The 27,366-nt window shown below is 41.6% G+C and overlaps 1 protein-coding gene, 1 pseudogene and 1 gene segment (V, D, J or C); 1 reads left to right on the top strand and 2 right to left on the bottom strand.

The window, feature by feature from the left end:
* Nucleotides 1–27,366, top strand: part of LOC133056298 (immunoglobulin lambda-1 light chain-like) — a 228,975-nt gene that overhangs the window by 2,411 nt on the left and 199,198 nt on the right.
* ZNF280B (zinc finger protein 280B) lies at nucleotides 7,396–19,147 on the bottom strand. Of its 3 annotated transcripts, none has more exons than XM_061141462.1 (3): nucleotides 19,061–19,147; nucleotides 18,216–18,275; nucleotides 7,396–12,000 (listed from the first exon to the last, which is right to left on the bottom strand). In XM_061141462.1, the coding sequence occupies exon 3, from the start codon at nucleotides 11,927–11,929 to the stop codon at nucleotides 10,301–10,303; it is 1,629 nt and encodes a 542-aa protein (XP_060997445.1). In that variant the 5' UTR covers nucleotides 11,930–12,000; nucleotides 18,216–18,275; nucleotides 19,061–19,147; the 3' UTR covers nucleotides 7,396–10,300. The 3 variants fall into 3 exon arrangements, with proteins under 3 accessions (XP_060997445.1, XP_060997443.1, XP_060997444.1); XM_061141460.1 differs by having other exon boundaries at nucleotides 19,019–19,137; XM_061141461.1 differs by lacking the exon at nucleotides 19,061–19,147 and adding an exon at nucleotides 18,473–18,789.
* LOC133057914 (zinc finger protein 280B-like) lies at nucleotides 18,269–26,971 on the bottom strand (annotated as a pseudogene).

Below are 27,366 nucleotides of genomic sequence, written 5' to 3'. Positions count from 1 at the left end.
GAAAGGAATACAACTTTATTCGGAAAGTCAGCTGACACAGAAGTTGGCAGACTAACACCTCAAAATAACCATCTTCTTGGGGCCTGGATTCTAGGTTCTTGTATGGATGAGAGAAGGGGGAAAGTAAGGAAACAAAGTGAAAAAGACCATTTCATTCTTGCAATTATTCCCTAGAATGGCAAGCCTCAGGCAGGGGGATATGGTATTTCCTTTCTTACAGGCATTCACAGGTGGGCAGGCTCAGACTATCTCCCTGTGAGCTACACAAAGGCACTTTAGTTTAAGGCTCAGGCAGAGGGAGTAGGGTTCTCTGAAGCAGGCCACTGTGTATGACGATGATAACAAAAATGACAAAAACAAGGGTTAAATTCATAGAAACAGATCCAGCGTGGAGTCAGAACGAACCCTTCCTGGTTACACAGCCACTCCTCACTTGCTCACTTTTCCCAGTTTAATCCCCAAAGGTCCACAGATCTCTCCCTGGGTCTCTGGAAAGAAGTTGGATAAATATCTGTTCTCTTGGACCTAGAGTGTAGATTCCCACCCCCTGGAATCTATTCCATAGCAAAGACAGGCATCAAAAGGCTCTGCCATGCGGGCTGAGGGGATCTGACGGGAAAAGCTGAAACAACAGCCACCCCCACAGAAGTCAAACTGAAAGAGAACCGGGGAGAATGGGTATGAGGTCTGAGGCACGTTATACTCTGAGAGCCTTACACCTTTTTATGTGGGTCAAGGTAAAGGTGGAAGGTAATGGCCCCAGACCCTGGAAGACACAAACTCACATTTCAGGTGACCCCGAAATACATGAGACGAGTCACTCTGCAATCAATCCTTCTAATTCTCCCTTTTCTCTTAAGCATTAAATCTTCCTTATCTTCAAATTTAATGCACACAAACTTGCACATTTTCTACTGTATCAGAGTAACTTTGCTTAATAGGCTCCAAATCAACTAACGCGTACCTTTGTCTGATGTGAGTCAGACAAAGAGGAAGGCCTCAGACAAAGAGGAAGAGAAAAGAACACAATTACCAGCACACTGTGTGAAGCAGACACCGTAGCAGCAGCTCTGAAATGGACATGAAATTGTATGTCGTTCACTCGGAGATAACAAGAATGTTGTGGCCATCTTCAAAACTTACTGCACAAGTGTTCATCCTAAACCCACTCACCTGCCCGTCACTGTCCTTCTGCTCCATGTAAGACCATTTAGAAGAAAGGGAATTTAGAACACTCCATGATGTACACACCAACTTGTTTAGACACGGGATCATTTTAATTTCTGATTTTGAGTCATGTGTTTTTCTATTATTTTCATCTGACATTTTGGAAGAATCTCAATGTAATGATTGCATTGTTAACTTTCTTCTAAAAATCTGTAGGTATATTGATGGTTGGTTTGTTGATGGTTTCCCTGAGCACAGGATAGCTATCTCCCCACGCCTGGGGCGGCACGGGTGTGAGTGTCAACTCCCCGAGCCCTGATGCACTGGGTGGCGCCTGGCAGGAGTTTCACAGCCCGTGTGGTGGGGAGACCCCTGTCCCTTCACAGAGCAAATATGACTCTCTGGTTTCCTGTTCGGTTTCCTGCTGGAAGAAGCAGGACCCTCCTCACAAGGAGCAGGAAGTGATTCCACTGGGGAGGGAAGAGAGGTTTACAGTCATGGGGGGGCGTGGTGTTGGGTGAACAGGATCGCTGGGGCAGGAGGGGGAGCACCTCCAATTATCACTCAGCTTCACATCTGCAGGGAAGGATTCAGGTTTGAGAAACAAAGGATGTGGGGATAGGGGCCTGATTAGGGGAAGGCTGTCACCCCATCACTCAGGGTCTCCTCCGCATGCTGTCCCCACTCTGGGTGAGGTCCAGCATCTGCCTCCTTCAAGAAGCGCCCCTCAGGGGACATCAGGTGATCTGGGCAGGGAGAGGAGGAAGTGATTTGCATGAGGCTCCTCTTCCTCCTGATGGGATGGGAGGTATGAAAAGGCCCAGGACCCCACCTCCCCCTCAGGAGGTTGAGGAGCTACAACCTGGGAGGGTCCGCACCATGGCCTGGATGGTGCTTCTGCTCAGGTTCCTCACTTATGGCTCAGGTCAGGGGCCGGGACTCTGCATCCTTGGGGCACCTCCAAGCAGGGTCTCAGAGTCCTTGGCTCCATAACAACCCCTGTCTCTCTCCTGTCGCTTTTAGGGGTGGATGCTCAGATTGTGCTAGGTCTAGGAGCCGTCACTCTCAGTGTCTCCAGGAGGGACGGTCATCCTCACCTGCGGCCTCAGCTCTGGTTCAGCCTACTCTCCCACCCAGCTGGAACCAGTAGCCCCCAGGCCAGGAGCCCCAAATGCTTATCCACAGCCCAAGCGGCCGCCCCTCTGGGGTCCCCAGTTGCTTCTGGCTCCATCTCTGGGAACAAACCTCTCCTCACCATCATGGGAGCCCCCTCTGAGGATAAGGCCAATTATCACTGTGGTCTGTGTATGGGTCAAGGAACTCACAAACGCCCAGTGACGTAAGCCCATGGAGAAGTGCCAACAAAACCTCCTCATGTGCTCAGAGGACTCAGCCCTTAGGGACAGGAGAGTTGCTGATTAGAAAAACGAACAAACTAAATCCAAAGCTAACAGAAGGAAGAAAATAATAAATATTAACATTGAGAAAAACAACTACCAGGGAAGCCCAGAGAAAAGCAAAATAGAAAATGCTAAAGCAGTAGAGAATCAAACAAAACTGAGCAGGTTCCTTGAAATTATATATTTAGTTAGGCAAGCTAGTGTTAGTCGTTCAGTTGTGTCTGACTCTGTGTGACCCTATGGACTGCAGCCTGCCAGACTTCTCAGTCCATGGGATTTCTCAGGCAAAAATACTGGAGTGGATTGCCATTTCCTTCTCCAGGCAAAGGGTGAGGTCCTGAACTTCAAGTTAATGCTCTAGTGGATAAAATCTTTGAAAGCATTGGCAGGAAAATGCATTTTGGACAGAGACGTATGTAAACAACTTGTGGTCATGTGTGTACCACGTGGTTTGAAATTATGTCCACAAATCCTTTCCTTCAAGGGCAGACCTTATGCTTCCCTTCACATGTGGGCTGGACTCAGCGGCTCACTCCCAATGTTAGGATGCTGTAGAAATGAACATGAAGTGTCTGAGACTACGTCATCAGAGGCACCGCAGCCTCCTTGCTCAGCCTCTTGGATCACGCACGCTAGAAGCCAGCTCAGTCGCATCTTAACACTCAGGTAGCCCAGTGGAGAGGCCCGCGTGAAAGAACTGAGGCTTTCTCCCAACAGCCAGCAAGGACACTGGTTTCAACAGCTATGTGAGTAAGCCGTCTTGGAAGGAAATCCCCCAAAATAAAATCAGCCACTCTTTCCACTGTTTCCCCATCTATTTGCCATGATGCGATGGGACCAAATGCCATGATCTTAGTTTTCTGAATGTTGAGCTTGAATTCAACTTTTTCATTCTCCTCTTTCAATTTCATCAAGATGCTCTTTTGTTCTTCTTCACTTTCTGCTATAAGGGTGGTGTCATCTGCATATCTGAGGTTATTGAGATTTCTCCTGGCAATCTTGATTCCAGCTTGTGTTTCCTCCAGCCCAGCGTTTCTCATGATGTACTCTGCACATAAGTTAAATAAGCAGGCTGGCAATATACAGCCTTGACACCTTCCTTTTCCTGTTTGGAAACAGTCTGTTGTTCCATGTCCAGTTCTAACTGTTGCTTCCTGACCTGCATACAGGTTTCTCAAGAGGCAGGTCAGCTGGTCTGGTATGCCCATCTCTTTCAGAATTTTCCACAGTTTATTGTGATCCACACAGTCAAAGGCTTTGGCATAGTCAATAAAGCAGAAATAGATGTTTTTCTGGAACTCTCTTGCTTTTTCAATGATCCAGTGGATGTTGGCAATTTGATCTCTGTTTCCTCTGCCTGTTCTAAAACCAGCTTGAACGTATGGAAGTTCACACTTCATGTATTGCTGAGGCCTGGCTTGGAGAATTTAAAGCATTACTTTACTAGTGTGTGAGATGAGTACAATTGTGTGGTAGTTTGAGCATTCTTTGGCATTGCCTTTCTTTGGGATTGGAATGAAAACTGACCTTTTCCAGTCCTGTGGCCACTGCTGAGTTTTCCAAATTTGCTGGTGTATTCAGTGCAGCGCTTTCACAGCATCATCTTTTAGGATTTGAAATAGCTCAAGTGGAATTCCACCACCTCCACTAGATTTTTTCATACTGATGCTTTCTAAGGCCCACTTGACTTCACATTCCAGGATGTCTGGCTCTAGGTGAGTGATCACACCATCTTGATTATTTGGATCATGAAGATCTTTCTTGTACAGTTCTTCTGTGTATTTTTGCCACCTCTTCTTAATATCTTCTGCTTCTGTTACGTCCCTATAATTTCTGTCTTTTATTGAGCCCATTTTGCATGAAATGTTCCCTTGGTATCTCTAATTTTCTTGAAGAGTTCTCTAGTCTTTCCCATTCTATTGTTTTCCTCTATTTCTTTGCATTGATCACTGAGGAAGGCTTTCTTATCTCTCCTTGCTATTCTTTGGAAGTCCACACTCAAATGGGTATATCTTTCCTTTCCTCCTTTGCTGTTCGCTTCCCTTCTTTTCACACTATTTGTGAGGCCTCCTCAGACAGCCATTTTGCTTTTTTGCATTTCTTTTTCTTGCGGATGATCTTGATTCCTGTCTCCTGTACAATGTCACGAACCTCTGTCCATAGTTCATCAGGCACTCTGTCTCTCAGATCTAGTCTTTTAAATCTATTTCTCACTTCCACTGTATAGTCATAAGGGATTTAATTTAGGTCACTCCTGAATGGTCTAGTGGTTTTCCCCACTTTCTTCCATTTCAGTCTGAATTTGGCAATAAGGAGTTCATGATCTGAGCCACAGTCAGCTCCCGGTCTTGTTTTGGCTGACTGTATAGAGCTTCCCCATCTTAGGCTGCAAAGAATATAATTAATCTGATTTCAGTGTTGACCACCTGGTGGTGTCCATGTGTAAAGTCTTCTCTTGTGTTTTTGAAGAGGGTGTTTGCTATAACCAGTGCATTCTCTTGGCAGAACTCTATTAGCCTTTGCCCTCCTTCATTCTGCATTCCAAGGCTGAATTTGCCTGTTACTCCAGGTGTTTCTTGACTTCCTACTTTTACATTCCAGTACCCTATAAATAAAGGACATCTCTTTTGGGTGTTAGTTCTAAAAGGTCTTGTAAATCTTCATAGAACTGTTCAAGTTCAGGTTCTTCAGCATTACTGGTCAGGGCATAGACTTGGATTACCGTTATATGGAATGGTTTGCCTTAGAAACAAACAGAGATCATTGTGTCGTTTTTGAGATTGGAACAATCTCAAAAATTTTGAGACTTTAAGCTGTTAGTTTAGGGTAATTTGTTATGCAGCAGTAGTTAATTAATGCACTGCCAACTTTGGGCCATGTCTTTATCCAGGGGCACCTGTCCAGTTAGTCCAATTTTAGCCAGAATCTGCTAAGTGAGTTTAGAAAAAATACCACACCCTTGATCGGACCACCCTCAGTATCAGACCAAATTCCTTATCACCCACCTCAGTATCCTATCACCCTTGCTGAGGTCAGCAATGATCCTCTCAGTTCAGCCAGAATCCACCCTCACCCTGAGGTCCACCCACCCTGTTGCTGTTTTTCATTGCTTTTCAGTTGCCCAGTCTCTGTTTGCAACCCCGTGGACCCACCCTGTTCCTTAGCTATCAATCCCAACTGTGTCCCTGCCAGTCAGACTTAAGCTCAATTTCTCTCCCCTAGTATAAGACCCCACTGTAGTACTCTTACCTTGAATAAAGTTTTTCTTACCACTTTTAGTAAGTGTTATGAATAATTTTTTAACATTTCCAAGTTCTGTTACTAGGAATTAGTCTCAAAGGAATATTTTCATACCTTTACTTTTTATACTATATTCATTTGGGGGAATAGATTTCTAGAATTAAAATATTTCACGTTTTTACCATACAAACAGAAAATATCTTTTAAAATATATTTATATATCTTAAAAAAAAAAAAACCTATGTAGTAATCTGAAAAGGATGTGTATATAGACATGTCAGTGTATATACACACATACCGTCAGAGCACCAAGGAAAACTTAATTCTCAGTAAACTATCAATTAAAACATTCAGCGTGCAAATAGTGAAATCTTTGGAATTAACTTGCCAAAAATCATAGAGAATGAAATTTTAATTTAAAAAATGTATACATAAAAGTATTTGGGATTCAGACAAAACTGCTATTTAAATGAAGGTAGGTCATTAAATGAAGGTAGAGAACAGCATCGAAACATGTATATTATCTAGGGTGAAACAGATCACCAGCCCAGGTTGGATGCATGAGACAAGTGCTCGGACCTGGTGCACTGGGAAGACCCAGAGGGATCGGGTAGAGAGGGAGGTGGGAGGGGGGAGCAGGATGGGGAATACATGTAAATCCATGGCTAATTCATGTCAATGTATGACAGAAACCACTACAATATTGTAAAGTAATTAGCCTCCAACTAATAAAAATAAATGAAAAATTAAAAAAAAAATTTTTTAATTAAAAAAAAATGAAGGTAGGTCAATTCCTAAACCCTTTATAAAAAAAAAAAGAAATACTCAGTATCGTGTAATAACCTATAGTGGGAAAGAACCTAAAAAAGAATAGATATATATCTGCATAACTAAATCACTCCGATATACATCTGAAGCACAACATTGTAAATAAAATATATTTCCATAAAAATTTGTAAAGAAAGCTTTTAAAATACAAGGTTATAAAAAAAAAATCCTAAAGAAACTAGAAGGTACATATGAATTGAAACAATAAAAGAAAACAACAAAAATAAAACTTGTTGGGATAATAAAACAAGAGCTGTTTCTTGGAAAAAGTAAATCAGAAACATTGATACAACTGTGGCAAATCTAATAAGGGGAAGAGGAAGTTGATTCCAATACTAGAAATGAGAAATGGAATGAGATTCTGAGAGGATAATATTCAACCCTGAGGGGAATTACTTTTGTTTCAGGAAAGATCCAGTCAAGCAAAAACCTGGGTAAAGAAAGGGAGGAAGGAAGGAAAGAAAGAGGAAGAGAGACAGGGGAAGAAAGGAAGGGAGAAAGAAAGAAAAGTAAATGTCTCAACAGATGTTGTAAACTATCCAATAAAACAATTCTCTTTAAATTCTAAAAACAGAAATAGAAAAGAAAAAAAAAACAAATTTATTAAGCCATATACTTATTGCCTTTGATGGTACTAAGAACAAGAAAACCCATTTACACATCATTGTTTAGAAGTCCTGGCCAACACAATAAGATTATTTTAAAAAACTAAAAATATGCCATGTTATTGTAAAAAAGACAGACAGCAGAAATATTTTTAAAAAAACGTTTTATTTCTATAAATACTAATTTTACTTACAATTTTTTGGCAACATTAATAAAATAATAAATTTTATCTGAAAGAACAAGCAAAATAGACAAGGAAATTCACAAAGGGCAATAACAAAATAGTAATCTTGACAGATATTCAATATATTTGTAAACAAAACAAAGTGACATTGCCTTAAAAAAATATAGAGGTATCAATAGAAAAACAGAGAAAGCTCCTGAAAGAACTCAACTCATTATTAACTATCTTTTATTTGCAGGCACAGAAACTGACTCAAGTTAACTCAATTCTAAGAAGCAAAGCCCTGATGTTATTATCTCTTCTCAGCTCTTTTGTGAAAATCTAGGAAATTTAGGCTGGAGAGGGAAGAAGAGGGTGGAGACTTAAAGTGCCTTTAAGGAGGAGGAGTAAAGGGAGGGGGCTGGAGATTTCATTGTGTGATTTTAACAGCATTGGTGAAGCTCAAACAAGGCAGGTAGCAAGCCACGCAGGCCTAGGGGAAGAGTGTTTCCAGAAGAACAGCAGTTGCAGTCTTTGGATGGGGAAGAAATGGAATTTGCTTGAGGAAAAGCAAGGCCAGTGTGTCAAAAACAGTGCACCAGTGGGGAAAACAGTAGAGTAGAATGACAGAGAATGGAAGAGAGGAGGTAGTCAGGGACCATATCACTGGAACCTTTTTAGTTGGCAATAAATAACAACTTGTACTCCTTAGGAGCATACTTCAGAGCAAATGACAGTAACAGTGTTGATAATACTAAGCAACAACAAAAACATGTAACTAAAACATTTCTTATTTTTACTACAGAAATAGAATAAAGGAGATAAGTATGCAAAAGTTTGCACATTTATTTATACATAGTTTTCACCTGAGACCAGAACACACACATACACTCTTTCTACACCTAAAGAAAGTGGTTTAAGCTGACACTTAGCAAAGTGCTTTGGCCCAAGCAAACTAACTGGAAAGGCCTAGTAAAATATTCAAAGTGCAAATCAATCGATCAAGCATTGAGTAAATAAATACAATAGAATTTACACTCAGGAAATTATCTAAAATATAGACAATATACTCACTACAACTTAGTTATCTGTAGTCCTTCCTCTTCAGTTCTAAGAGGGATGCTAACCCCTTGGTGATTATCACTTTCCAGTATTTTCTGAAAGCTCAGAGAATTTAAATAAATTGAGGAGGGGGACAAAGAAGTGGGGAGAGATAAAGAGGAGGAAAAAGGAAGAGGAAAAGGAGAGATTTCTCTTGGCATAGGTCTACAGCCAGGATCCCAGGTTCCTTGAATGGTGCACAGAGATTGCTAGGTTATCTGTGCCAGAAGCGGAGAAGGGATGGCATTAAAACATGCCTAAGGAGACTCAACTCTAGGAACCCACAGAGGCAGCCGAGTGTGCTGATGTTCAGGAACCAATACTTAGAGGGTACCCCGCAGTTCTGTGAAAGAGCCCTTGGAAGAAGGTTTCCACAAGTATAATCACAGATTAGATAGGTGGATAGATTAGAGGAAGGATAATAACTCTATGACCTGATAATTACTGAAATAAGACAATTCCTGCACATCAGAGTGTGTCAAGTAAGACTGAAACTCAATATTAGTTTGATAAAATGGGTTACACACACAAAGAATTAACTGTTAACTGTAATACATTCGTGTCCAAGTCAAGATAAGATACAAAACTGAAAACTTCACATGTTCAACTAGGGTAAGACACATGTAACTGGAAAAGGTTAGGAAAAGTTCTATAAAGGGTTTAATCACCCTGGACCATTTTTATTCACTACACTTACTATTCTAGGACAACTCCACTGTAGCTTAAGGGTAAGAGAACTAAATTTAGCCCAGTTCATAAACTGAACAGATTCCCTGTGTTTGATCCTTTTCAGTTAAAACTATGCGTCCAGTACAAATCAAACTGGACATCAAGGCTTTTTTCCTTGGGAATCTTAACTTGCTTTACTACTGTGACTGAGACAGATATGGCTACTTCACTCTAACTGAAGGCCAGCCAGAAGGGAAAGGGGATGGAATGAGTCAAATTCCCCTTTTGATCACTCAACAGGAGGTCCATGGGCACCAGGCCTCATTCTATTAACTATCTCTGCTTCTCCAACTGCAGTCAATGATACACAGGGCCTGCTTGATGCTTGCAGGGGCCCTTCACCAAACACAGGCATTTTAATGGTTGGCTTCCTTAGATGTCCCTGGGCTAGGTAAAGACACTCAGACAGTGTTCCTTCTGCCTTGGCTCTATGCCTGCAGTCAATCTGTGCCTCTTCCTCAACTGGGACAAAGAAGCCACTGCTCTCCGCTGGCTAAATCCCCTGGTCCAAACTCACATCACAGCTTCTCCATCAAATTCTCCACACCAGGCTTTCAGAGCCAGGTTATCTTAGATCAGCACAACAGAGGCACTTCGGAGAGTTCAGCAGCACACGGAACCATACCATCACAAAGCCATTCCAATCTGGCTATATAGTTAATACTGAGATCTTCAAGGCATGAAAACAGTTGAAAATTACGTTGCTAAAACACTCTACAGATTATATGTATAGTAGAGCTTTCGAACTTACAAATAACATGAAATACCAAAATAAATAGGTTGTTACTCTTCCTCTCTCCCCCTCTCTCATTCTCTCTCTCTCACACGCACACATAACTTTTATGTGTTAAGACAATTATATGAAAAACAGGTAATGTATTTTTAAATAACATTTCAACATTCAAACAAAATTTTACTTCATGAATTAAAAAAAAAAACACATAAATTACCCATTGCTTTCACTATATTTGATACTATTGAATAATGTAATAATTTGGATTTTTTGTTTTTAATGGGGTTTTTAACTTTGACTGAAATACTTGCTTCAGACTTACTGAAAGTAGAGTTAACGAGTTTTTTTTGAAATCCTACTTTTAGATTTGGGGGGTGATGGTTCAGAATCAGATGTGTTCACAGTAATGGATGCTACTTCCACCAATCCTGGCTGAAGAGGTTCCAGTGATACCTGAATAACAACTTTTGTTTCAGGAGGTAATCCTTCTAGCTGCTTAGGCTTCTTAAACATTTGATGACACTGGGTCTTGTGCTCCATTTTCTCTTTGAAAGTTAAAAACTGTAGCCGACATTTGGAACACTGGTGAAAACTCTTTTCCCAGTGCCCTCTATAATGACACATGTATGGTGTTGCAGTTTTAAAAATTTTGAGACAAAACGGGCAAAGCAAATTCTTAGTGTTTCCATGGTATGCTCTGAAATGTGCATCCACATCTGCAAAGACTGATGATCTGTAATTGCAAACCTGGCATACATAGGGCATTTCACCAGGCTTATGATTGTCTTTCATGTGCTGTAGGAGAACCTGATCTGTCTCAAAGGACAATTCACAGATTTTACAGACAGCAGAGGGCTCCTGGGAAGTGTGGACACTTTCAATGTGACACTGCAGCTGGAAGGGAGTAGGAAACTGGCGGTGGCAGTGTTGGCAGGTGGTGTGGTTTTTCCAGCTGTCACCTCTCTGCCTCTCAAGTTCCAAATGGTGCTTCATGTGATTCATAAACTTGACATTTTTCAGAACTTTCAAGCAGCTGAGGCATTTAAAGGCTGTGTGAGTCTTCGGTTCTGGCTGCCCATCTCCTGTATGCTGTCCATAGTAGAAGTCACGAAGTAACACAATTGGATTTCCTTCTGTGGGATCAACAATCTTGTTTTGACTTGCTAAACTTGGAAAGTCAGTTTTTGTCAGTCCATTTTCCCCAAAAGAACTTACAGGCTTGCAATGAACATTGTCCTTTGGAAAAGCTGTTGGACAAGGTTCTCCATTCTGAACGTGGCTTAATGAGGTATGAACACTGTCTGGTGTGCTTTGCTGAGTAGTCACTGTATGAAAAATACCTGAAGGGGACAAAGCTAAAGAAGGTTCCCCTATAATTCCATCACTGAGTTTAGGCCTTTTGGGATTTGTGCTATTTGTTTCAGAAGTGGAAAGTCGCTTTGATACATGAGGATTTTTATTCATATCTCCTGCAGAAACTGCTGTTTCTACTGGATGCTGCAATGAACTTGTGAAGGTAATCAAAGGAGAACATAACTCTGAAAAGCTATTAGGCACTATTTGTGGTGAAATATTTTTATAATCAGGTTTAGACAAAGGCTCAATAATAGGACTATCTGTTGATCTTGATTCAGAGTCAGAAACCGGCAAGACAGTCTTTGCTTCCGATGTAGGAGTCACATGACTAACAGGCTGTAATTTGTGAGCATTATCTTTCCTGAAGTGACCATACCTTTTTCTCCTTGAACATGAACCTGGTGTAACTCTGTTCAATATGTTTGAAACGACTGGTTTTGAATTTGAGGTCATCCCAACAAAGATCAGATCAGCATCTTCATTTACATGTTCCACTCCAACAAAAATCAGTTCAGCATCTTCATCATCTACTTGTTTGGTTTCTCCTACACTTTTCTGTGGTTCTGGCTCTTGTTCTTCTTCACGTAATGTACATGGTGGTTCCATATTTTAAATACTTTTTTACTCTTGAAGGGTGTGGCCACAAGTCCCAGTGCTTCCTTTATATAAACTGCCACCTAAGTATAAACATACTACATATTAGTTTAAGTACAGAAAAATGCGCTATTTAATTATCTCCAAAACTCTAGGGTAGTTATAAACACCCTTATCTTATAGATAAAGACACTGAACGTCAAAGAGACTAAATGACAGCTGAGAAACCTATGACTACAAGTCTACATGACTCTAAAATCATAGCTTTGTTCCATGTTAATTTTAATCTCTTCTATTAAAAAAAAGAAAAAAAAAACCCAACACCACTGATCATTAGGTGAAATCACATGTAAAGGACTAGTATTTTTACAAAAGCACTATTATACAGTGTTTAGAAACATGAACTTTGGAATCAAAGAGGATTAAGCTGGAATTCTAAGTTAGCCATACACCAGCTGCATCTTTTTGGGTATATTTATAACTTTTAAATGTGTTTCTGTATCTTAAAGACAAAAATGCTATTGCTTAGACTTAAGGTTAACAGCTCTTTTTAAAAAGCATCAGCTATTCAATGGCATCTTGTTTTGAAGTAAAATTGGAAGAAAACGTATCTTAAATGCACATTACAATTGATTCACACACACTAATTTCATAAATGTTAATACAGAATATAGGTAGCAAATTCAAAGTATAAAGTATCTATACATAGTTAACAAACAGCATAATTCAATGTCAAGCACTTAACACAGGCCTAGCAAATTGAGAATGAACTCTCTTGATAATCTAACCACAATTCCACACTGATATATCCTAAATTTCTCCCTCTAATCCTGACTAAACTTAAATCCAACAATGCTTCATCCCTCATTCCACATGTCTCTTCCCCACATAGCAGGCAAAGTGATGCCAGTATTTCTCTAATACTAATATCAGACAGACATCTCACACACACACACACACACACACACACACATACAACCATATCCCTTATGAATAAAGAGGCCAGAGTCCTCAACAAAATAATGGCAAACAAAATCTAACAACATTTAAAAAAAGATTATATACCATGATCACGTGGGATTTATGGAGGTACGCAAAGTTGGTTCATTATATGAAAGTCAATCAACATTATGCCATTTTAATAGAATAAGGGACAAAAAACACATCTGCCTGCAGAAAAAGCATTTCCCTGAATCTAGCACCTTTTCATAATAGGGGTTTAAAAAAAACACTTAATAACTAAGAACAGAAGAGAACTTTCTCAATCAAAAGGTATCTGGTAAAAGACCCACGGCTAACATCATACTTAATAATGAAAAACTGAAAGCTTTCCCTCTAAGATTGGGAACAACACAAGGATATCTACTCCACTTTGGCTCAGTATTATACTGGCAGTTCTATAACCAGGGCAATCAGGTAATAAAAAGGAGTTGTTGTTATTATTGTTTTAAAAAGAACAAAAACAGCATTCAGAATGGAAAGGAAAAAGTAAAAGTATATTGAGATAACATACTTTTGTATATATAAAATCCTGAAGAAACCACAAGTATTACAACTAATAAAAAGTTTGCAGAATACAAGATAAATATTTAAAAAATCAATCACATTTCCATACAGTAGCAACAAATGTTCTGAAAATGAAGTTAAGTAAACACTTCAATCTACACTAGCATTAAAAAGAATACTTAGGAAGTCAGAAAGAGACAAATATCATTTGGTATCACTTACATGTGGAATCTAAAATATGATACAAATGAACTTATCTATGTAACAGAAACAGACTCACAGACATAGAGAGCAGACTATGTGATTACCAAGAGGGGAAGGGTGAGGGAGGCACAGATTGGGAGCTGCTGATTAGCAGATGCAAACTATAATATTAATATATAGAATAGATAAACAAGATCCTACTGTATAGCACAAGGAACTATATTTACATCTTGTGATAAACAATAATGGAAAAGGATATAAAAAAATTATGCGTGCGTGCGTGTATACACATGAAGGAAAGGAAAGGTAAAGGGAACGGAAGGAAAGGACAACTGTTAGCAAGCACGTACAGAAACCGGATCCTTGTGTGTTATGGATAGATTTTAAAATGGTGCAACTGCTACAGAAAACAGTATAAAGGCTCCTCGAAAAATTAAAAATAGAACTACCACATGATTCAGCAATTCCATTTCTGGATATAAATTCAAAAGAAGTTAACATAGGGTCTTGAGATATTTGCACAGCCATGCTCACAGCAGCACTAATCACAACAACTAAGAGGTGGAAGCACCTAAATGTCAATCAAATGTGATATATACATACAATCAAGCATTATTTAGCCACATAAAGGAAATCCTGCCACATGCTAAAACATGCATGATCCTTTAAGACATCAAGCTAAATGAAATAAGCCAGTCATAAAAAAGACAAATACTGTATGTTTCCACTTACATGAAATATCTAATATAGTCAAGCAATAGAAAAGAAACAAAGAAGAACAATGGATTCCAGGGTCCAGGGAAACAGGGAAGAAAAGAGCAGTTGTTTATGGGACATAAACATAAAGTTGTTTATGTTGATGGGTAGAGAGTTTCAATTTTGCAAGATGAAAATGTGTAGAGATCTGTTTCATAACAATGTGATAGGGAATTCCCTGGTAGTTCAGAGGTTAGGACTCCATACTTTCCTATCAGGGACCTGGGTATGATCCTCAACCAGGGAACTATCCTGCAAGCTGCATAGCACAGCTGAAACAATGACAACAACAACAAAACAACACTGTGACTGTGTGTGTCTGTTAGTCGCTCAGTCATGTCTGACTCTTTGTGTCCCCGTGGACTGTAGCCCACCACGCTCCTTTGTCCATGGGATTCTCCAGGCAAGAATACTGGAGTGGGTTGCCATTTCCTTCTCCAAAAAGGCTGATGAAAGTGTGCAAAATACTTAGCGTGTAAAAATGGTTAAAATGGTAAAATTTAAGTTACATGTTTTTTACAACAATAAAAAAAAAAAATTTAAAAACCAGGAAAAGAATTTGAATAGACATTTCACCAAAGATGATATACAAATGGCCAACAATCACAAAAAATACTGCTTAACATAATTAGGAAAATGTAAATCAGTCTCAGTGAGACACTACTTCACACCCATTAGGTTGGCTATAATCAAAAAGAGGAATAATAACAAGTGCTGCAGAGGATGTGGAGAAATGGAATCTTCATATATTGTTGATATAATTGCTGTAAAATGGTACAACCACTTTGGAAAAGTGGTTTGTCAGTACCTCAAAAATTAAATATAGAGTAGCCATATGATCCAGCAATTTCACTCTTTTGTATATATCCATAAAAACTGAAAATGTTAAGTCCATGCAAAAACAATGTTCATAGCGACATTACTCACAATAGCCACAAAGAGTGCACCATCCAAATATTACCCATTAATTGATGAATGGATAAATAAACTGTGGTATATGCTCACAATGGACTACATGTAAGCCATATACCATATTCATATTCATATACCATATTCAGCCATAAAAAAACATGCACTGCTATACATCCATGAAATGGATGAATCTTGCAAATACACAAACTAGGGACTTCCCTGGAGATCCAGTTTAAGGTTCCATCTGCACAGGTTCCATCCCTGGGCTAGGAACTAAGATCCCACATGCTGCATAGCTAAACAAACAAATAAGTATTTAAAAAGAAAAGATGATATCTGAATAAAGCCAGACACAAAGGTCACACATTGTATGCAGAAAGAACTGTAGGTAGAAGAGAAGCAGGAAAGAGAAGCATTCTGTAATCCAAATGAAAAATTTTTTTCGGGAGAAGGAAATGATCTACTCTGATAAAGGCTGAAAATAAATTAAATAAAATAAAAACTAAAAATTGACCACTGAGTTAAACATTTGGAATTCACTGGTGACCTTGACAAGAGTGGATTTAAAGGAAAATGAGAGAATTGGAGATAACAAATTCTACAAACAACTCTGTAGAAGTCTATAATAAGGAAATATGAAATAAAATAAGCAAAAGCAGGATGTGTCACCAAAAGACGGATTTTTAACGAGAGGTGACATTACAGTCAATCTGTTTGCTGATGGGAACCATCCAGAGAAACAGAAAACTTAATCCAGGACAAAGAAGAGACTTGCTAGAGTATCACTGAATAAACAAGAATTGAGTAGATCTAGCACACAAGAAGTGTACACAAGCCAAATAATTCACTCACAGTAACAGAACTGAGATCATATGAAGAAAGGCTGGCATGGTGGATTAATGGGTATGGTAGCCATGGCAACCCACTCCAGAACTGGTGCCTAGAGAATCCAGTGGACAGAGGAGCCTAGTGGGCTGCTGTCCATGGGGTCGCACGGAGTCGGACACGACTGAAGCGACTTAGCAGCAGCACCAACAGCCAGCCTTCAAGATGACCTCAAGTGAATCACATCTGATATTCCCACCCCTGTGTAGTTCTCTCTCACACTATCACAGGGTTGACCTGTGAGACTAAGCAAATACAGAAGTGAAGATGTGTAACTTCCAAAAAAGACTGCACTTTATCTTGGGTGCAAGTTCTTTCCTGAATCACTCATTCTGGGAGAAGACAGCAACCTCCACACAAGCAGCCCCTTGAAGAGGCCCACAGGAGGAGGAACTGAGGCCTCATGAGTACAGCCAAGTGAGAGAACTTAGATTCAACAAGTCAAGTCTTCAGAGGTTGCCAAACCAGATAAAAGCTTGACTACAACCTCAGGAGAGACCCTGAGGCTAAACTGCCCAACTGGATTCTAGTCCAAGAGATAATAAACCTAAGTTCTTTCAAACTATTCAATTTTGAGATAATGGGTACAACACAAACATTTCGAGTTATCGTTCACATCATACTTACACAAAGAATAGTTCTCCTATAAATATGGCAAAAATTAAAAAACACAAAACAAACCAAAACACCTAAAAACAGGAGTTGCCTGGCAGTCCAGTGGTTAGGACTCAACACTCTCACTGCCAAGATCCTATGTTCGATCCCTAGTTGGGGAACTAACATCCTATGAAGCCACATGGTGTGACCAAAACAAAACATGGCAAAATTGATATGCTGTCAAGTTCAAAGCTGTACCAGCAATAGATAACTATACAACAGAGCTATAGGCACAAGCTGCTGGGCATAGAGCTACCTATGATCTTGTTTACTGGGATGAATGGATCATGTATGGATGTGAGAGTTGGATGGTGAAGAAAGCTGAGTGCCAAAGAATTGATGCTTTTGAACTGTGGTGTTGGAGAAAACTCTTGAGAGTCCCTTGGACTGCAAGAAGATCCAACCAGTCCATCCTAAAGGAGATCAGTCCTAGGTGTTCACTGGAAGGACTGATGTTGAAGCTGAAACTCCAATACTTTGGCCACCTCATGAGAAGAGTTGGCGCATTAGAAAAGACCCTAATGCTGGGGAGGATTGGGGGCAGGAGGAGAAGGGGACAACAGAGGATGAGATGGCTGGATGGCATCACCGACTCGATGGACATGGGTTTGGGTACACTCCGGGAGTTAATGATGGACAGGGAGGCCTGGCGTGCTGCGATTCATGGGGTCACAAAGAGTCGGACACAACTGAGCGACTGAACTGAACTGAACTGAACTGGCATGAAATGAACTCAGATGGTCCCCCACCCCCATTCAGTGGAGTTCAATTACTTAATGAAATAAAGCCCTTAAGGGTACAGAAATGAGCAAGTAATCCCATGTAAACATGTTAAATCACAACACATTTTCTCTGAATGAATCACTTTATTCATTTATTCATTTGGCCATGCTGCTCGGCTTTGTGGGATCCCAGTTCCCTGACCAGAGATTGAACCCAGACCACTGCAGTGAAAGCCCAGAATCCTAACCACCAGGCCACCAGGGAACTCCCACCATTTCATTACTTTGATTCTGTAGCTAAAACCTTAGGATATGTGCATTGCTCCATTTTAGCCTCACCAAGTGGTAGGAGTCAGCTCTACACAGCTCAAAACCCATGGTGCTCTTAATTTTTTTCTTTCAAGACGGCAAGAGAAAGCAAGCCACCGGCCTCCCTGCCTGTAAAAACCTTAAAAAAGGTTGCAACTCAGAGGGCTCCAGAGTGACCTGAAACCATGACTCCCCTTAAGTCGCCACCCGCAATCAGGGTCAGCTAATCCCCAATCAGGAGAACTCTGTCTCAACAGCAACGTGTGAGCCCATGAATCAAAGGAGAAAAACGGAAGGCAAGAAAGACACAACTTTGTTCCTTATTGTAAAGATGTCTGTCACCTTACCTCAGGGGCACACTGAAAACCTGAGCACTCCAGACTTCCCAGGCAGGAGAAGGTCACATCCTGGGGGCGGGCAGAGGGAAAGGTCAGGATGAGTCACGTGCTCCGGGAATGTTCTATCCCCCAGGCCCTACCTGGTCCTACCCTACGGATGCTGACCAGGCGTCTCACACTCAACCAGAGCAAGTGATTGAACTCCTCTTCCCTGAGCTTCTTCCTCCCACCTCCCTTCTCTCAGTAACAAACAAACAAACAAATACCTCATCTGCCAACTTCCCGAACCAAAGGCCTGAATCTCGGGGCCCCTAGGAACAGGGGCAGCCCTGGAGTCCGAGGAGAGGCAGAGGAAACAGGAAAACGACCAAGGCACCGCGGTAGTGAAGAGGCCACTAGATCGATTTTTTTTGCTGCGCCCGCCTGACTGGGCCTGGGTCCACGGGTGTCCAGAATCCGGTCGGGCCCGAGTCACAAACCCTCCGTGAAAATTTCTCTGTGTGTGTTTAAATATATTAGGTTCCACAGGAGACCTGGGCGGAGGCCGGGGGCCTGACAGGCCCTTCCCCCGAGCTGGCTCGTCCCACCCCCGGGGCAAGAAGGCTGCGGAGAGCAGCGCCCGCCCACACTGGAGAGGGGAGAGGGCGAAAGGGTCCTCGCGGCCTGTGGGCCGGGCCGCACGCTCCCTCCTGAGGGCCCGTGGGCCCTCACAGGCCGCCCCGCCGAGCAAGGCCCCGCGCGCGTGGGGACCCGAGAAACCCTACCCTCGGCCCTCAGGCACCGCTCTGGCCGCACCACGCCCCAGCCCTTACCGGTCCCCGTTGGCGGCGGTGACAGAACTGCCGGGAGCTCACCTGCCCCTTGGCGGTCCCCGGGTTAAGCCTGGGGCGACAACGCCTCCTCAGGCCCGGGCCGCCGCCGCAGCTGCCCCTACAGGCGCGCCCGCTGCCGCCGATGATTGGCTGCCAGGTGTCGGCGCCTGCAATCTGATTGGCCGCGAGGCCAAGTTGGGCGCATGCGCGCGCGGTGGCACCTCTGGAGGCAACCGCTGGGGGCGCGGTCAGGCTAAACCTGAGTCTCAAGGGTCTTGGGCTGTCTAGATCGCGCAGCTCACCGAAGTTGGGGGGGCGGGGGGGGGAACAGATTGCACAGTCTCCAGGGCAGAGCTGAGAGCGGCATCCGAGTCTACCAGGGGAGTCCAGTGATGGTGTCCAGCACTCACAGACCTCAGGAGTGACCTGCCCCTTGCTTAAGAAACTTGACCATACACCTGGGTCTTGAAGCCGCTCCTCTTGAAATTCCATTTGGATCAATGCAGGGCAGCCTGCCCCTGTTTTTGCACAGCCTACAGTGAGCTGAGAATGAGCTTTACTTATTTTTTAAATTTTAGAGCCTTATACTTTTTAATGGCTGAGGAAAACCGAAAAGAATAATATTTTCTGACGTGAAAATTGTGTGAAATTCAATTTTCAGAGTCCTTAAAGTTGGAATAGGGACTTGCAAGTTCCTTTTGTTATTGTTTATGGCTGCAAACTTGATTAATCGCCAAAGATCATATTCGCAACGCCTAAAGTATTTCTTATTTGGCCCTTTACAGAGTCTTTTTTAAATGCCCTGTTCTGCTGGAAGTCTCCTAGTAGTCATATGGGGGAATAAAGTTTCGGTTTTGTTATAATATTTTCTTCTCTATTATATTCACTTCTCATTCTTTATTAATTTCATTCCTTCTTATTGCTATAAGTTTGTTCTGTTGCTCATCTTTACAACTTTTTGAGATAATTATTTGTAACTCTCATTTCTCTTACATGGAATGCTATAAATTTACCTTAATTTGTTGTTGTTGTTCAGTCCCTCAGTCATGTACGACTCTTTGCAACCCCATGGACTGCATGCAGCACACCAGGCTTCCCTGTCCTTCACTATCTCCTGGAGTCTGCTCAAACTCATGTCCATTGAGTTGGTGATACTATCCAACCATCTTATCCTTTGCTGCCCACTTCTTCTCCTGCCCTCAGTCTTTCCCAGCATCAAGGTCTTTTCCAATGAGTTGGCTTTTCACATCAGGTGGCCAAAGTATTAGATCTTCAGCTTTAGCATCAGTCCTTCCAATGAATATTCAGAGTTGATTTCCCTTAGGATTGACTGGTTTGATCTCCTTTCTGTCCAAGGGGCTCTCAAGAGTCTTCTTCAACACCACAGTTCAAAAGCATCAATTCTTCAGCACTCAGCCTTCTTTATGGTCCAACTGTTACATCCATACGTGACTACTGGAAAAACCGTAGCTTTGACTAAAGGGACTTTGTCAACAAAGTAATGTCTCTGCTTTTTAATATGCTGTCTAGGTTTGTTATAGCTTTTCTTCCAAGGGGCAAATATCTTTTAATTTCATGGCTGCAGTCACCATCCACAATCATCTTGGACCCCAAGAAAATAAAGTCTGTCACTGTTTCCATCGTTTCTCCATACAAATTTAACTGTGTCACACGATTTTTGCTGAATAGTATGTTCATTGTCATTCACTTACAAGTATATCCTAATATTCTCTTCTTAAGGCAAAGATTATATATTATACGGGCTTCCCTGGCCTCTCAACTGGTAAAGAACTTTCCAGTCAACGCAGGAGACAAAAGAGGCCCAGGTTCGATCCTGGGTCAGGAAGATCCCCTGGAGAAAATAATGGTCCAGTAGTCTTACCTGAAAATTCCATGGAGATATACATTATGTACTAATATATTTATTGATATTTTCCAAATGAATGGCATTTTAAAAGATGTTTCTTTGTCAATTTCTCATTATTGCATTATGGTCAGATCACACAGTTTAAATATTGATCCTTCGTATTTGAAGATGTCCATTCAGTTAAGCATACCATACTTTAGATTTCCATACCAGTGAAGTCAAAATCAGTGATGTAGAGGAAATACTTGCAATGTCTAAAATGTATATATGTGAAATGACCTCCTTTAAGCCTCACAATTATTCCAGCATCTTTCAGTACAGTACCTTTAACTAAGTTCCAGGTTTTATTCAAATTTTACCAGTTTTTCCACAAATGTTCTTTTCCAGTGTCATATTCCCATATAGGATACTGAATTGCATGAGGATATATACCAAAAAGCTACAGATACCTCCTTAGCGTACTCTGGTCTATAGCAGTTTCTTAAACTTTCCTTGCTTTTCATGACTTTTGACAATTTTCAGGAGTCTTTCAGGGACAGGTATTTTGCAGAATGACTCTCAATATGGGTTTGATATGTTTCTCCTGGTTGCATTGGGGTTTATATGTTTTTAGAACTATACCTCCAAGGCAATATATCTTTCTCATCACTTCCCATCAAGGATTCATACTATCAATATGACTTACCACTAGTTCCTCTGCTATAAAGTTATCTCCTTCCCCCTGACATATTCTGTTCTTTGGAAACAAGTCACTAAACCCAGCCTACACTTAGGGAAGGGCATGGACTCTCATCTTGAGGAAAATATCTAAGAGATACACAAATTACTGAGTGTACAAATTAATTGGAACTCATTTATAAGGAAGATTTGGTTCCTCTAGCCATATATTTTAATTTTAAATTAATTAAATTAAAGTAAAGTAAAGATTTAATAGGTTTCCCAGGTGGTACTAGTGGTAAAGAACCTGCCTGCCAATCCAACCCGTAAAAAGACGTGGGTTCGATCCCTGGGTCAGGAAGATCCCCTGGAGAGGGAAATAGCAACCCACTCCAGTATTATTGCCTGGAGAGTCCCATGGACAGAGGAGCCTGGTGGGCTACAGTCCATGGGGTCGCAAAGAGTTGGACCCAACTGAAGCGACTGAGCACAGGTAAAGATTTAATACCTCAGTCACACTAGCTACATTTTAACATCTCCAAAGTGGCACATTAGACAAGGAGATAGAAAACATTTTCACTGGGAATTCCCTAGTGATCTGGTAGTTAGAGCTTTGTGCTTCCACTGCAGGGGGCAGAGATTCGATCCCTGGTTGAGGATCTAAGATCCCTTAAGCCTCACAGCAAGGCCAAAAAAAAAAAAATTCCTATAAGATGAACACCCCGTCTGAAAAACCAGATAAAGGATATAAACAGGTCACCTGACAGAAGAGAAAAATATGCATTTATATATGTGAAAAGCTGATAGTCCTTATTAGGGAATACATGTAACAATGATTTTAAAAATTTCTATTGCTGCAGAAACTTCCGTGAATAGCACTGACTTAGATCATTGTTTTGCCAACCTTTCTTCTTTTCAAATATAATGCACTTTAACACATGAAACTGCTTTAGCTCTGTCTCAAAAAAATTGTTATTTTCAATATCATTCAGTTCAAATATTTTCTTTTTTCCATAACAATTTCTCTTAGGAGCTACAAGTTATTTAGGTTCAGAAGCAGGAGTAGGAGGAGCCTAAACCACAACATTAAAGAGGCTTGTGAATTACAGAGGTGCCACTTTTGCCCTTGGGTTCCTGGCAATCCTTACTCTATCCTCAGCCTGTTTGCAGTTATAGTGCTTCATTTTCAAACTTTGGGAGTTCTTTCCTCCTCAATTATCTTTCTGGGTTTTTTTTGGCCATGCCACAGAACCTCTGGGATCTTAGTTCCACAACCAGGTATTGAACCCTGGCCATTGGCAGTGAAAGCACCAAGTCCTAACTGCTGAACCAAAAGGGAATTCTCATGTCTTTTTCTTTCTTTCTTTCAAATATTTATTCATTTACTTGGCTGTGCTTGGTCTTAATTGCAGCACAAGGGCTCTTCAATCTTCATGTAGCATGTGGGATGCAGGATTTTTAATTGTCACATGCAATATTTTTAGTTGTGGTATGTGCAAATCTAATACCCCGACCAGGGAATGAACTTGGACTCCCTAATTTGGGAGCACAGAGTCTTACCACTGGACTACAGGGATGTCCTTAGCATGATTGAACCCAGGTCTCCTGCATTGCAAGTGAATTCCTTACTGTCTGAGCCATCATAGCTTTGACTATAAGAACTTTGGTCAGCAGAGTGATATCTTAGCTTTTTTTAATGCTGTCTAGGTAGCTTTTTTTCCAAGGAGCAAGCTTCTTTTAATTTTGTGGCTACATTCACCGTCCACAGTGATTTTGGAGCCCAAGAAAATAAAATCTGCTGTTGTTCTCACTTTTTCTCCATTTGTTTGCCATGAAGTGATGGAATGAGATATTGAGATCTTCATTTTTTGAAAGCTGAGTTTTAAGCCTGCCTTTTCACTCTCCTCTTTCTCCCTCATCATGAGGGTCTTCATTTTTCTGCCATTAGGGTGGTATCATCTGCATATCTGAGGTTGTTGATATTTCTCCCAGGAATCTTGATTCCAGATTGTGCTTCATACAGTCCAGCGTTTTTCATGATGTACTCTGCATATAAGTTAAATAAGCAGGGTGACAATATATAGCCTTAATGTACTCCTTTCCTCATTTGGAACCAGTCTGTTGTTCCATGTCCAGTTCTAACTGTTGCTTCCTGACCTGCATACAGATTCTCAGGAGGCAGGTCAGGTGGTCTGGTATTCCCATCTCTTTAAGAATTTTCCAGAGTTTGTTGTGGTCCACAAAGTCAAAGTTCTCATCACTTCATGGCAAACAGATGAGGAAACAATGGAAACAGTGACAGACTTTATTTTCTTGAGACCCAAAATCACTGCAGATGGTGACTGCAGCCACGAAAATAAAAGATGCTTGCTCCTTGGAAGAAAAGCTGTGACAAACCTAGATGGCATATTAAAAAGCACAGACGTTACTTTGCCAACAAAGGTCCGTGTAGTCAAAGCTATGGTTCTTCCACTAGTCATGTATAGATGTGAGATTTGGACCATAAAGAAGGCTGAGCACCTTTTTAATTGATGCTTTTAAACTGTGGTGTTGGAGAAGACTCTTGAGAGTCCCTTGGACTGCAGGAAGATCAAGCTAGTCAGTCCTACAGGAAATCAACTCTGAATATTCACTGGAAGGACTGATGCTGAAAGTGAAGCTCCAGTACTTTGGCCACCTTATGGGAAGAGCTGTCTCATTAGATTACACCCTAATGCTGGGAAAGATTGAAGGCAGGAGGAGGAGGGGATGACAAAGAATAAGATGGTTGGATGGCATCACAGACTCAATGGACTTGAGCTTGAGCAAGCTCCAGGAGATGGTAAAGGACAGAGAATCCTGGTGTGGCGCAGTCCATGGGGTCGCAAAGAGTGAACATGGCTGCATAACAACAAATTATTGTTTGTTTTGCTTGATTTTTTTCTTGTTTCTGCAGTTTTTCACTTCTAATTAAATTTGTTCTTTGAAACTCATGGAAGGTCTAGGACCTGAGATTTTTCTATAAATAAGAGACAGGGTACATTGGTTCGGGGTAGGGGAGTGGGCTGTCCCTGAGAAAGCCCTGCAGGGTCCTGCTCAGTTATATGATGAAACAGCCAGACAGTGCCAAGTGTTTGGTAGAAATGGAAATGCCAATACTGTTAATGGAAATACACATTGCTTCAATCACTTTGAAAAAGCATTTGACTGTACCTGCATATTAGAATGGCTCAGTCAGTAACAAATCTGCCTGCAATGCAGGGTTCAAACCTGGGTCAGGAAAATCCCCCGGAGAAGGAAATGCCAACCCATTGCGGTATTCTTGCCTGGGAAATCCCATGGACAGTGGAGCCTGGTGGTCTAGAGTCTATGGGGTTGCAAGAGTCAAATACCACTTAACAACTAAACCACTACCACATGCATTATCAGAAAATAATATCATATCTAGACATACAGATATAGCTATCCTAGAGAAATTACTATGAAAGACACACACAGGTTCATAGGCGGTTTATTCAAAAAGGTAAAATAAGAGCCTCAAATTTCAGGCTGGACATATAAGACTATGCCCATTCATCCAAGGGAATTCTACCCAGCAATGAAAAAGAATGTTCCACAGCTACATACAATAAGAATGCATCTCACTTATTTAAAAGAAAACCAAGACCAGGGGAATAGAAACTCTACTGTGTGATTCTATTAATTTAAAGTTTAAAACAAAGAAAAATGAATCCCTGGTGCTAGAGGTCAGAGAAGTGGTTACTTTGGGGAGCAGAGGGTGGCCAGGAAGGAGCATGGAGATTTCAAAGCTACTTGATGGTAGAGAGATTGAAGCAAGTACAATTTCAGTTACAGTAAAGCCAGAGTTTATTTTCTTGGGCTCCAAAATAACTGTGGACGGTTACTGCAGCCATGAAATTAAAAGACGTTCACTCCTTGGAAGAAAAGCTGTGACAAACCTATAAAGCATATTAAAAGACAGAGACATTACTTTGCCAACAAATGTCCATAAAGTCAAAGCTATAGTTTTCCCAGTAGTCAGATACAGATGGAAGAGCTGGACCATAAAGAAGGCTGAGTGCTGAAGAATTGATCTTTTCGAACTGTGATGCTGGAGAATGAAAAAGACTCTTGAGAGTCCCTTGGACTGCAAGGAGATCCAACCAGTCAACCCTAAGGGAAATCAACCCTGAATATTCAGTGGAAGAACTGACGCTGAATCTCCAATACTTTGGCCACCTGATGGGAAGAGTCAACCCATTGGAAAAAACCCTGATGCTGGGAAATATTGAAGGCAGGAGCAGAAGGGGTGACAGAGGACGAGATGGTTGGAGGGCATCAGCACCCCAGTGGAATGAGTTTGAGCAAGCTCCAGGAGATGGTGATGGACAGGGAAGCCTGGCGTGCTGCAGTTCATAGGGTCACAGGGAGTCAGACACGACTGAGCAACTGAACAACAAAAGCCAGACAGGGTCTTTATGTACAGTTGGCTGAACCTCAGTAGGACTTTTTCAAATTTCTGGAGGTGGGTAAGCTATAATTTTTAGCCAGATCCCTTGCTGCAACACGTCTGGAATATTTTGTGTTCATAGTCACCTTTGTAGTTATTCTGGGTGGCACCTGGGGGTCCGTGCTCCTCACAATGACGGATGCCATCTCTCTCAGTCCCAGCTGAACTGAGGTTCGGATCATGACCTCTGTCTCAGGAGGAAACCCCCGCAATTGCTCTGGCTTTTTGAATGACTGATGATTCTTGGTTTGGTGCTCTGTCTTCTCCTTCAGGTTCAAAAACAGTAGCCAGCACTTGGAACATGGAAAGACCATCTTGTTCCAGTGCCTCCAAGCGTGATTTACGAAGGATATCGACAGCTTGAAAATTTTGAGGCAAAACAGACAAAGCAAATTGTTCGTGTTTCCATGCCACGTTCTAAAATGCACTTCTACATCGGCAAAGGCTGACGCTCTGTAATCACAAACGCGGCACACGTAGGGCATTTCGCCAGGTTTGTGACTGTCCTTCATGTGCTGTAAGAGAACCTGATCTGTTTCGAAGGACAATTCACAGATTTTACAGACCGCAGAGGGCTCCCGGGAAGTGTGGACACTTTCAATGTGACTCTGCAGCTGGAACGGGGTAGGAAACCGGCGGTGGCAGTGCTGGCAGGTGGCGTGGGTCTCCCAGCTGTCACCCTTCTGCTTCTCAAGCTCCAGATGGTTCCTCACGTGGGTCATAAACTTGACACTTTTTAGAACTCTCAAGCAGCTGAGGCAAAGGCCGTGTGAGTCTTCGGTTCTGGCTGCCCATTTCCTGTATGCTGTCCATAGTAAAAGTCATCAAGTAACATGATCAGTTTTCCTTTCATGGGATCAACAGTCTTGCTCTGACTTGTTAGAGTCAAAAAGTCTGTTTTCTCCAGCCCTTCCAAGCTACATGTTCTGTCTGGATCCATAAGACTGAAGCATGCCTGGTCATTTGCATGAAGTCTGTGAAATGATGCCCCACCATCAACATGGCTCGGTGAGGTCGGGAGATCTTCCAAGGTCATAACTGTGTTCTTTGTAGGAGAGATTCCCGGAGGGGCCATGACGGGGGGGGGGGGGCAGGTCCCCCTGGGGTTCCACCACTGAGTTTAGGTCTTTCAGGATTCCCACTGTTAAAATTTACATCTGAAGTGGGACATCGCTTTGAATTAAGAGGACTTTCATCCTTGCCTCCTAATGAGAGAATAGCTCCAGATAGTGAGGCCATGGAGAGAGCAATTCTGAAGAGTTGTGAAGCACAGCTTGCAGAGAACTCATTTTATAATCAGGTTTAGACGAAGGCTCAAAAATAATAGGACTGTCT

Source organism: Dama dama, chromosome 5, assembly GCF_033118175.1.
Source record: "Dama dama isolate Ldn47 chromosome 5, ASM3311817v1, whole genome shotgun sequence".
Classification (NCBI taxonomy): Eukaryota; Metazoa; Chordata; class Mammalia; order Artiodactyla; family Cervidae; genus Dama; species Dama dama.
The sequence above is the reverse complement of the archived record's forward strand: the minus strand, read 5'-3'. Positions and strand labels throughout refer to the sequence as shown.

What these genes read in the sequence shown, in the direction of transcription:
- ZNF280B (XM_061141462.1), bottom strand. Translation starts at nt 11,929, where the DNA reads ATGGAACCACCATGTACATTACGTGAAGAAGAACAAGAGCCAGAACCA.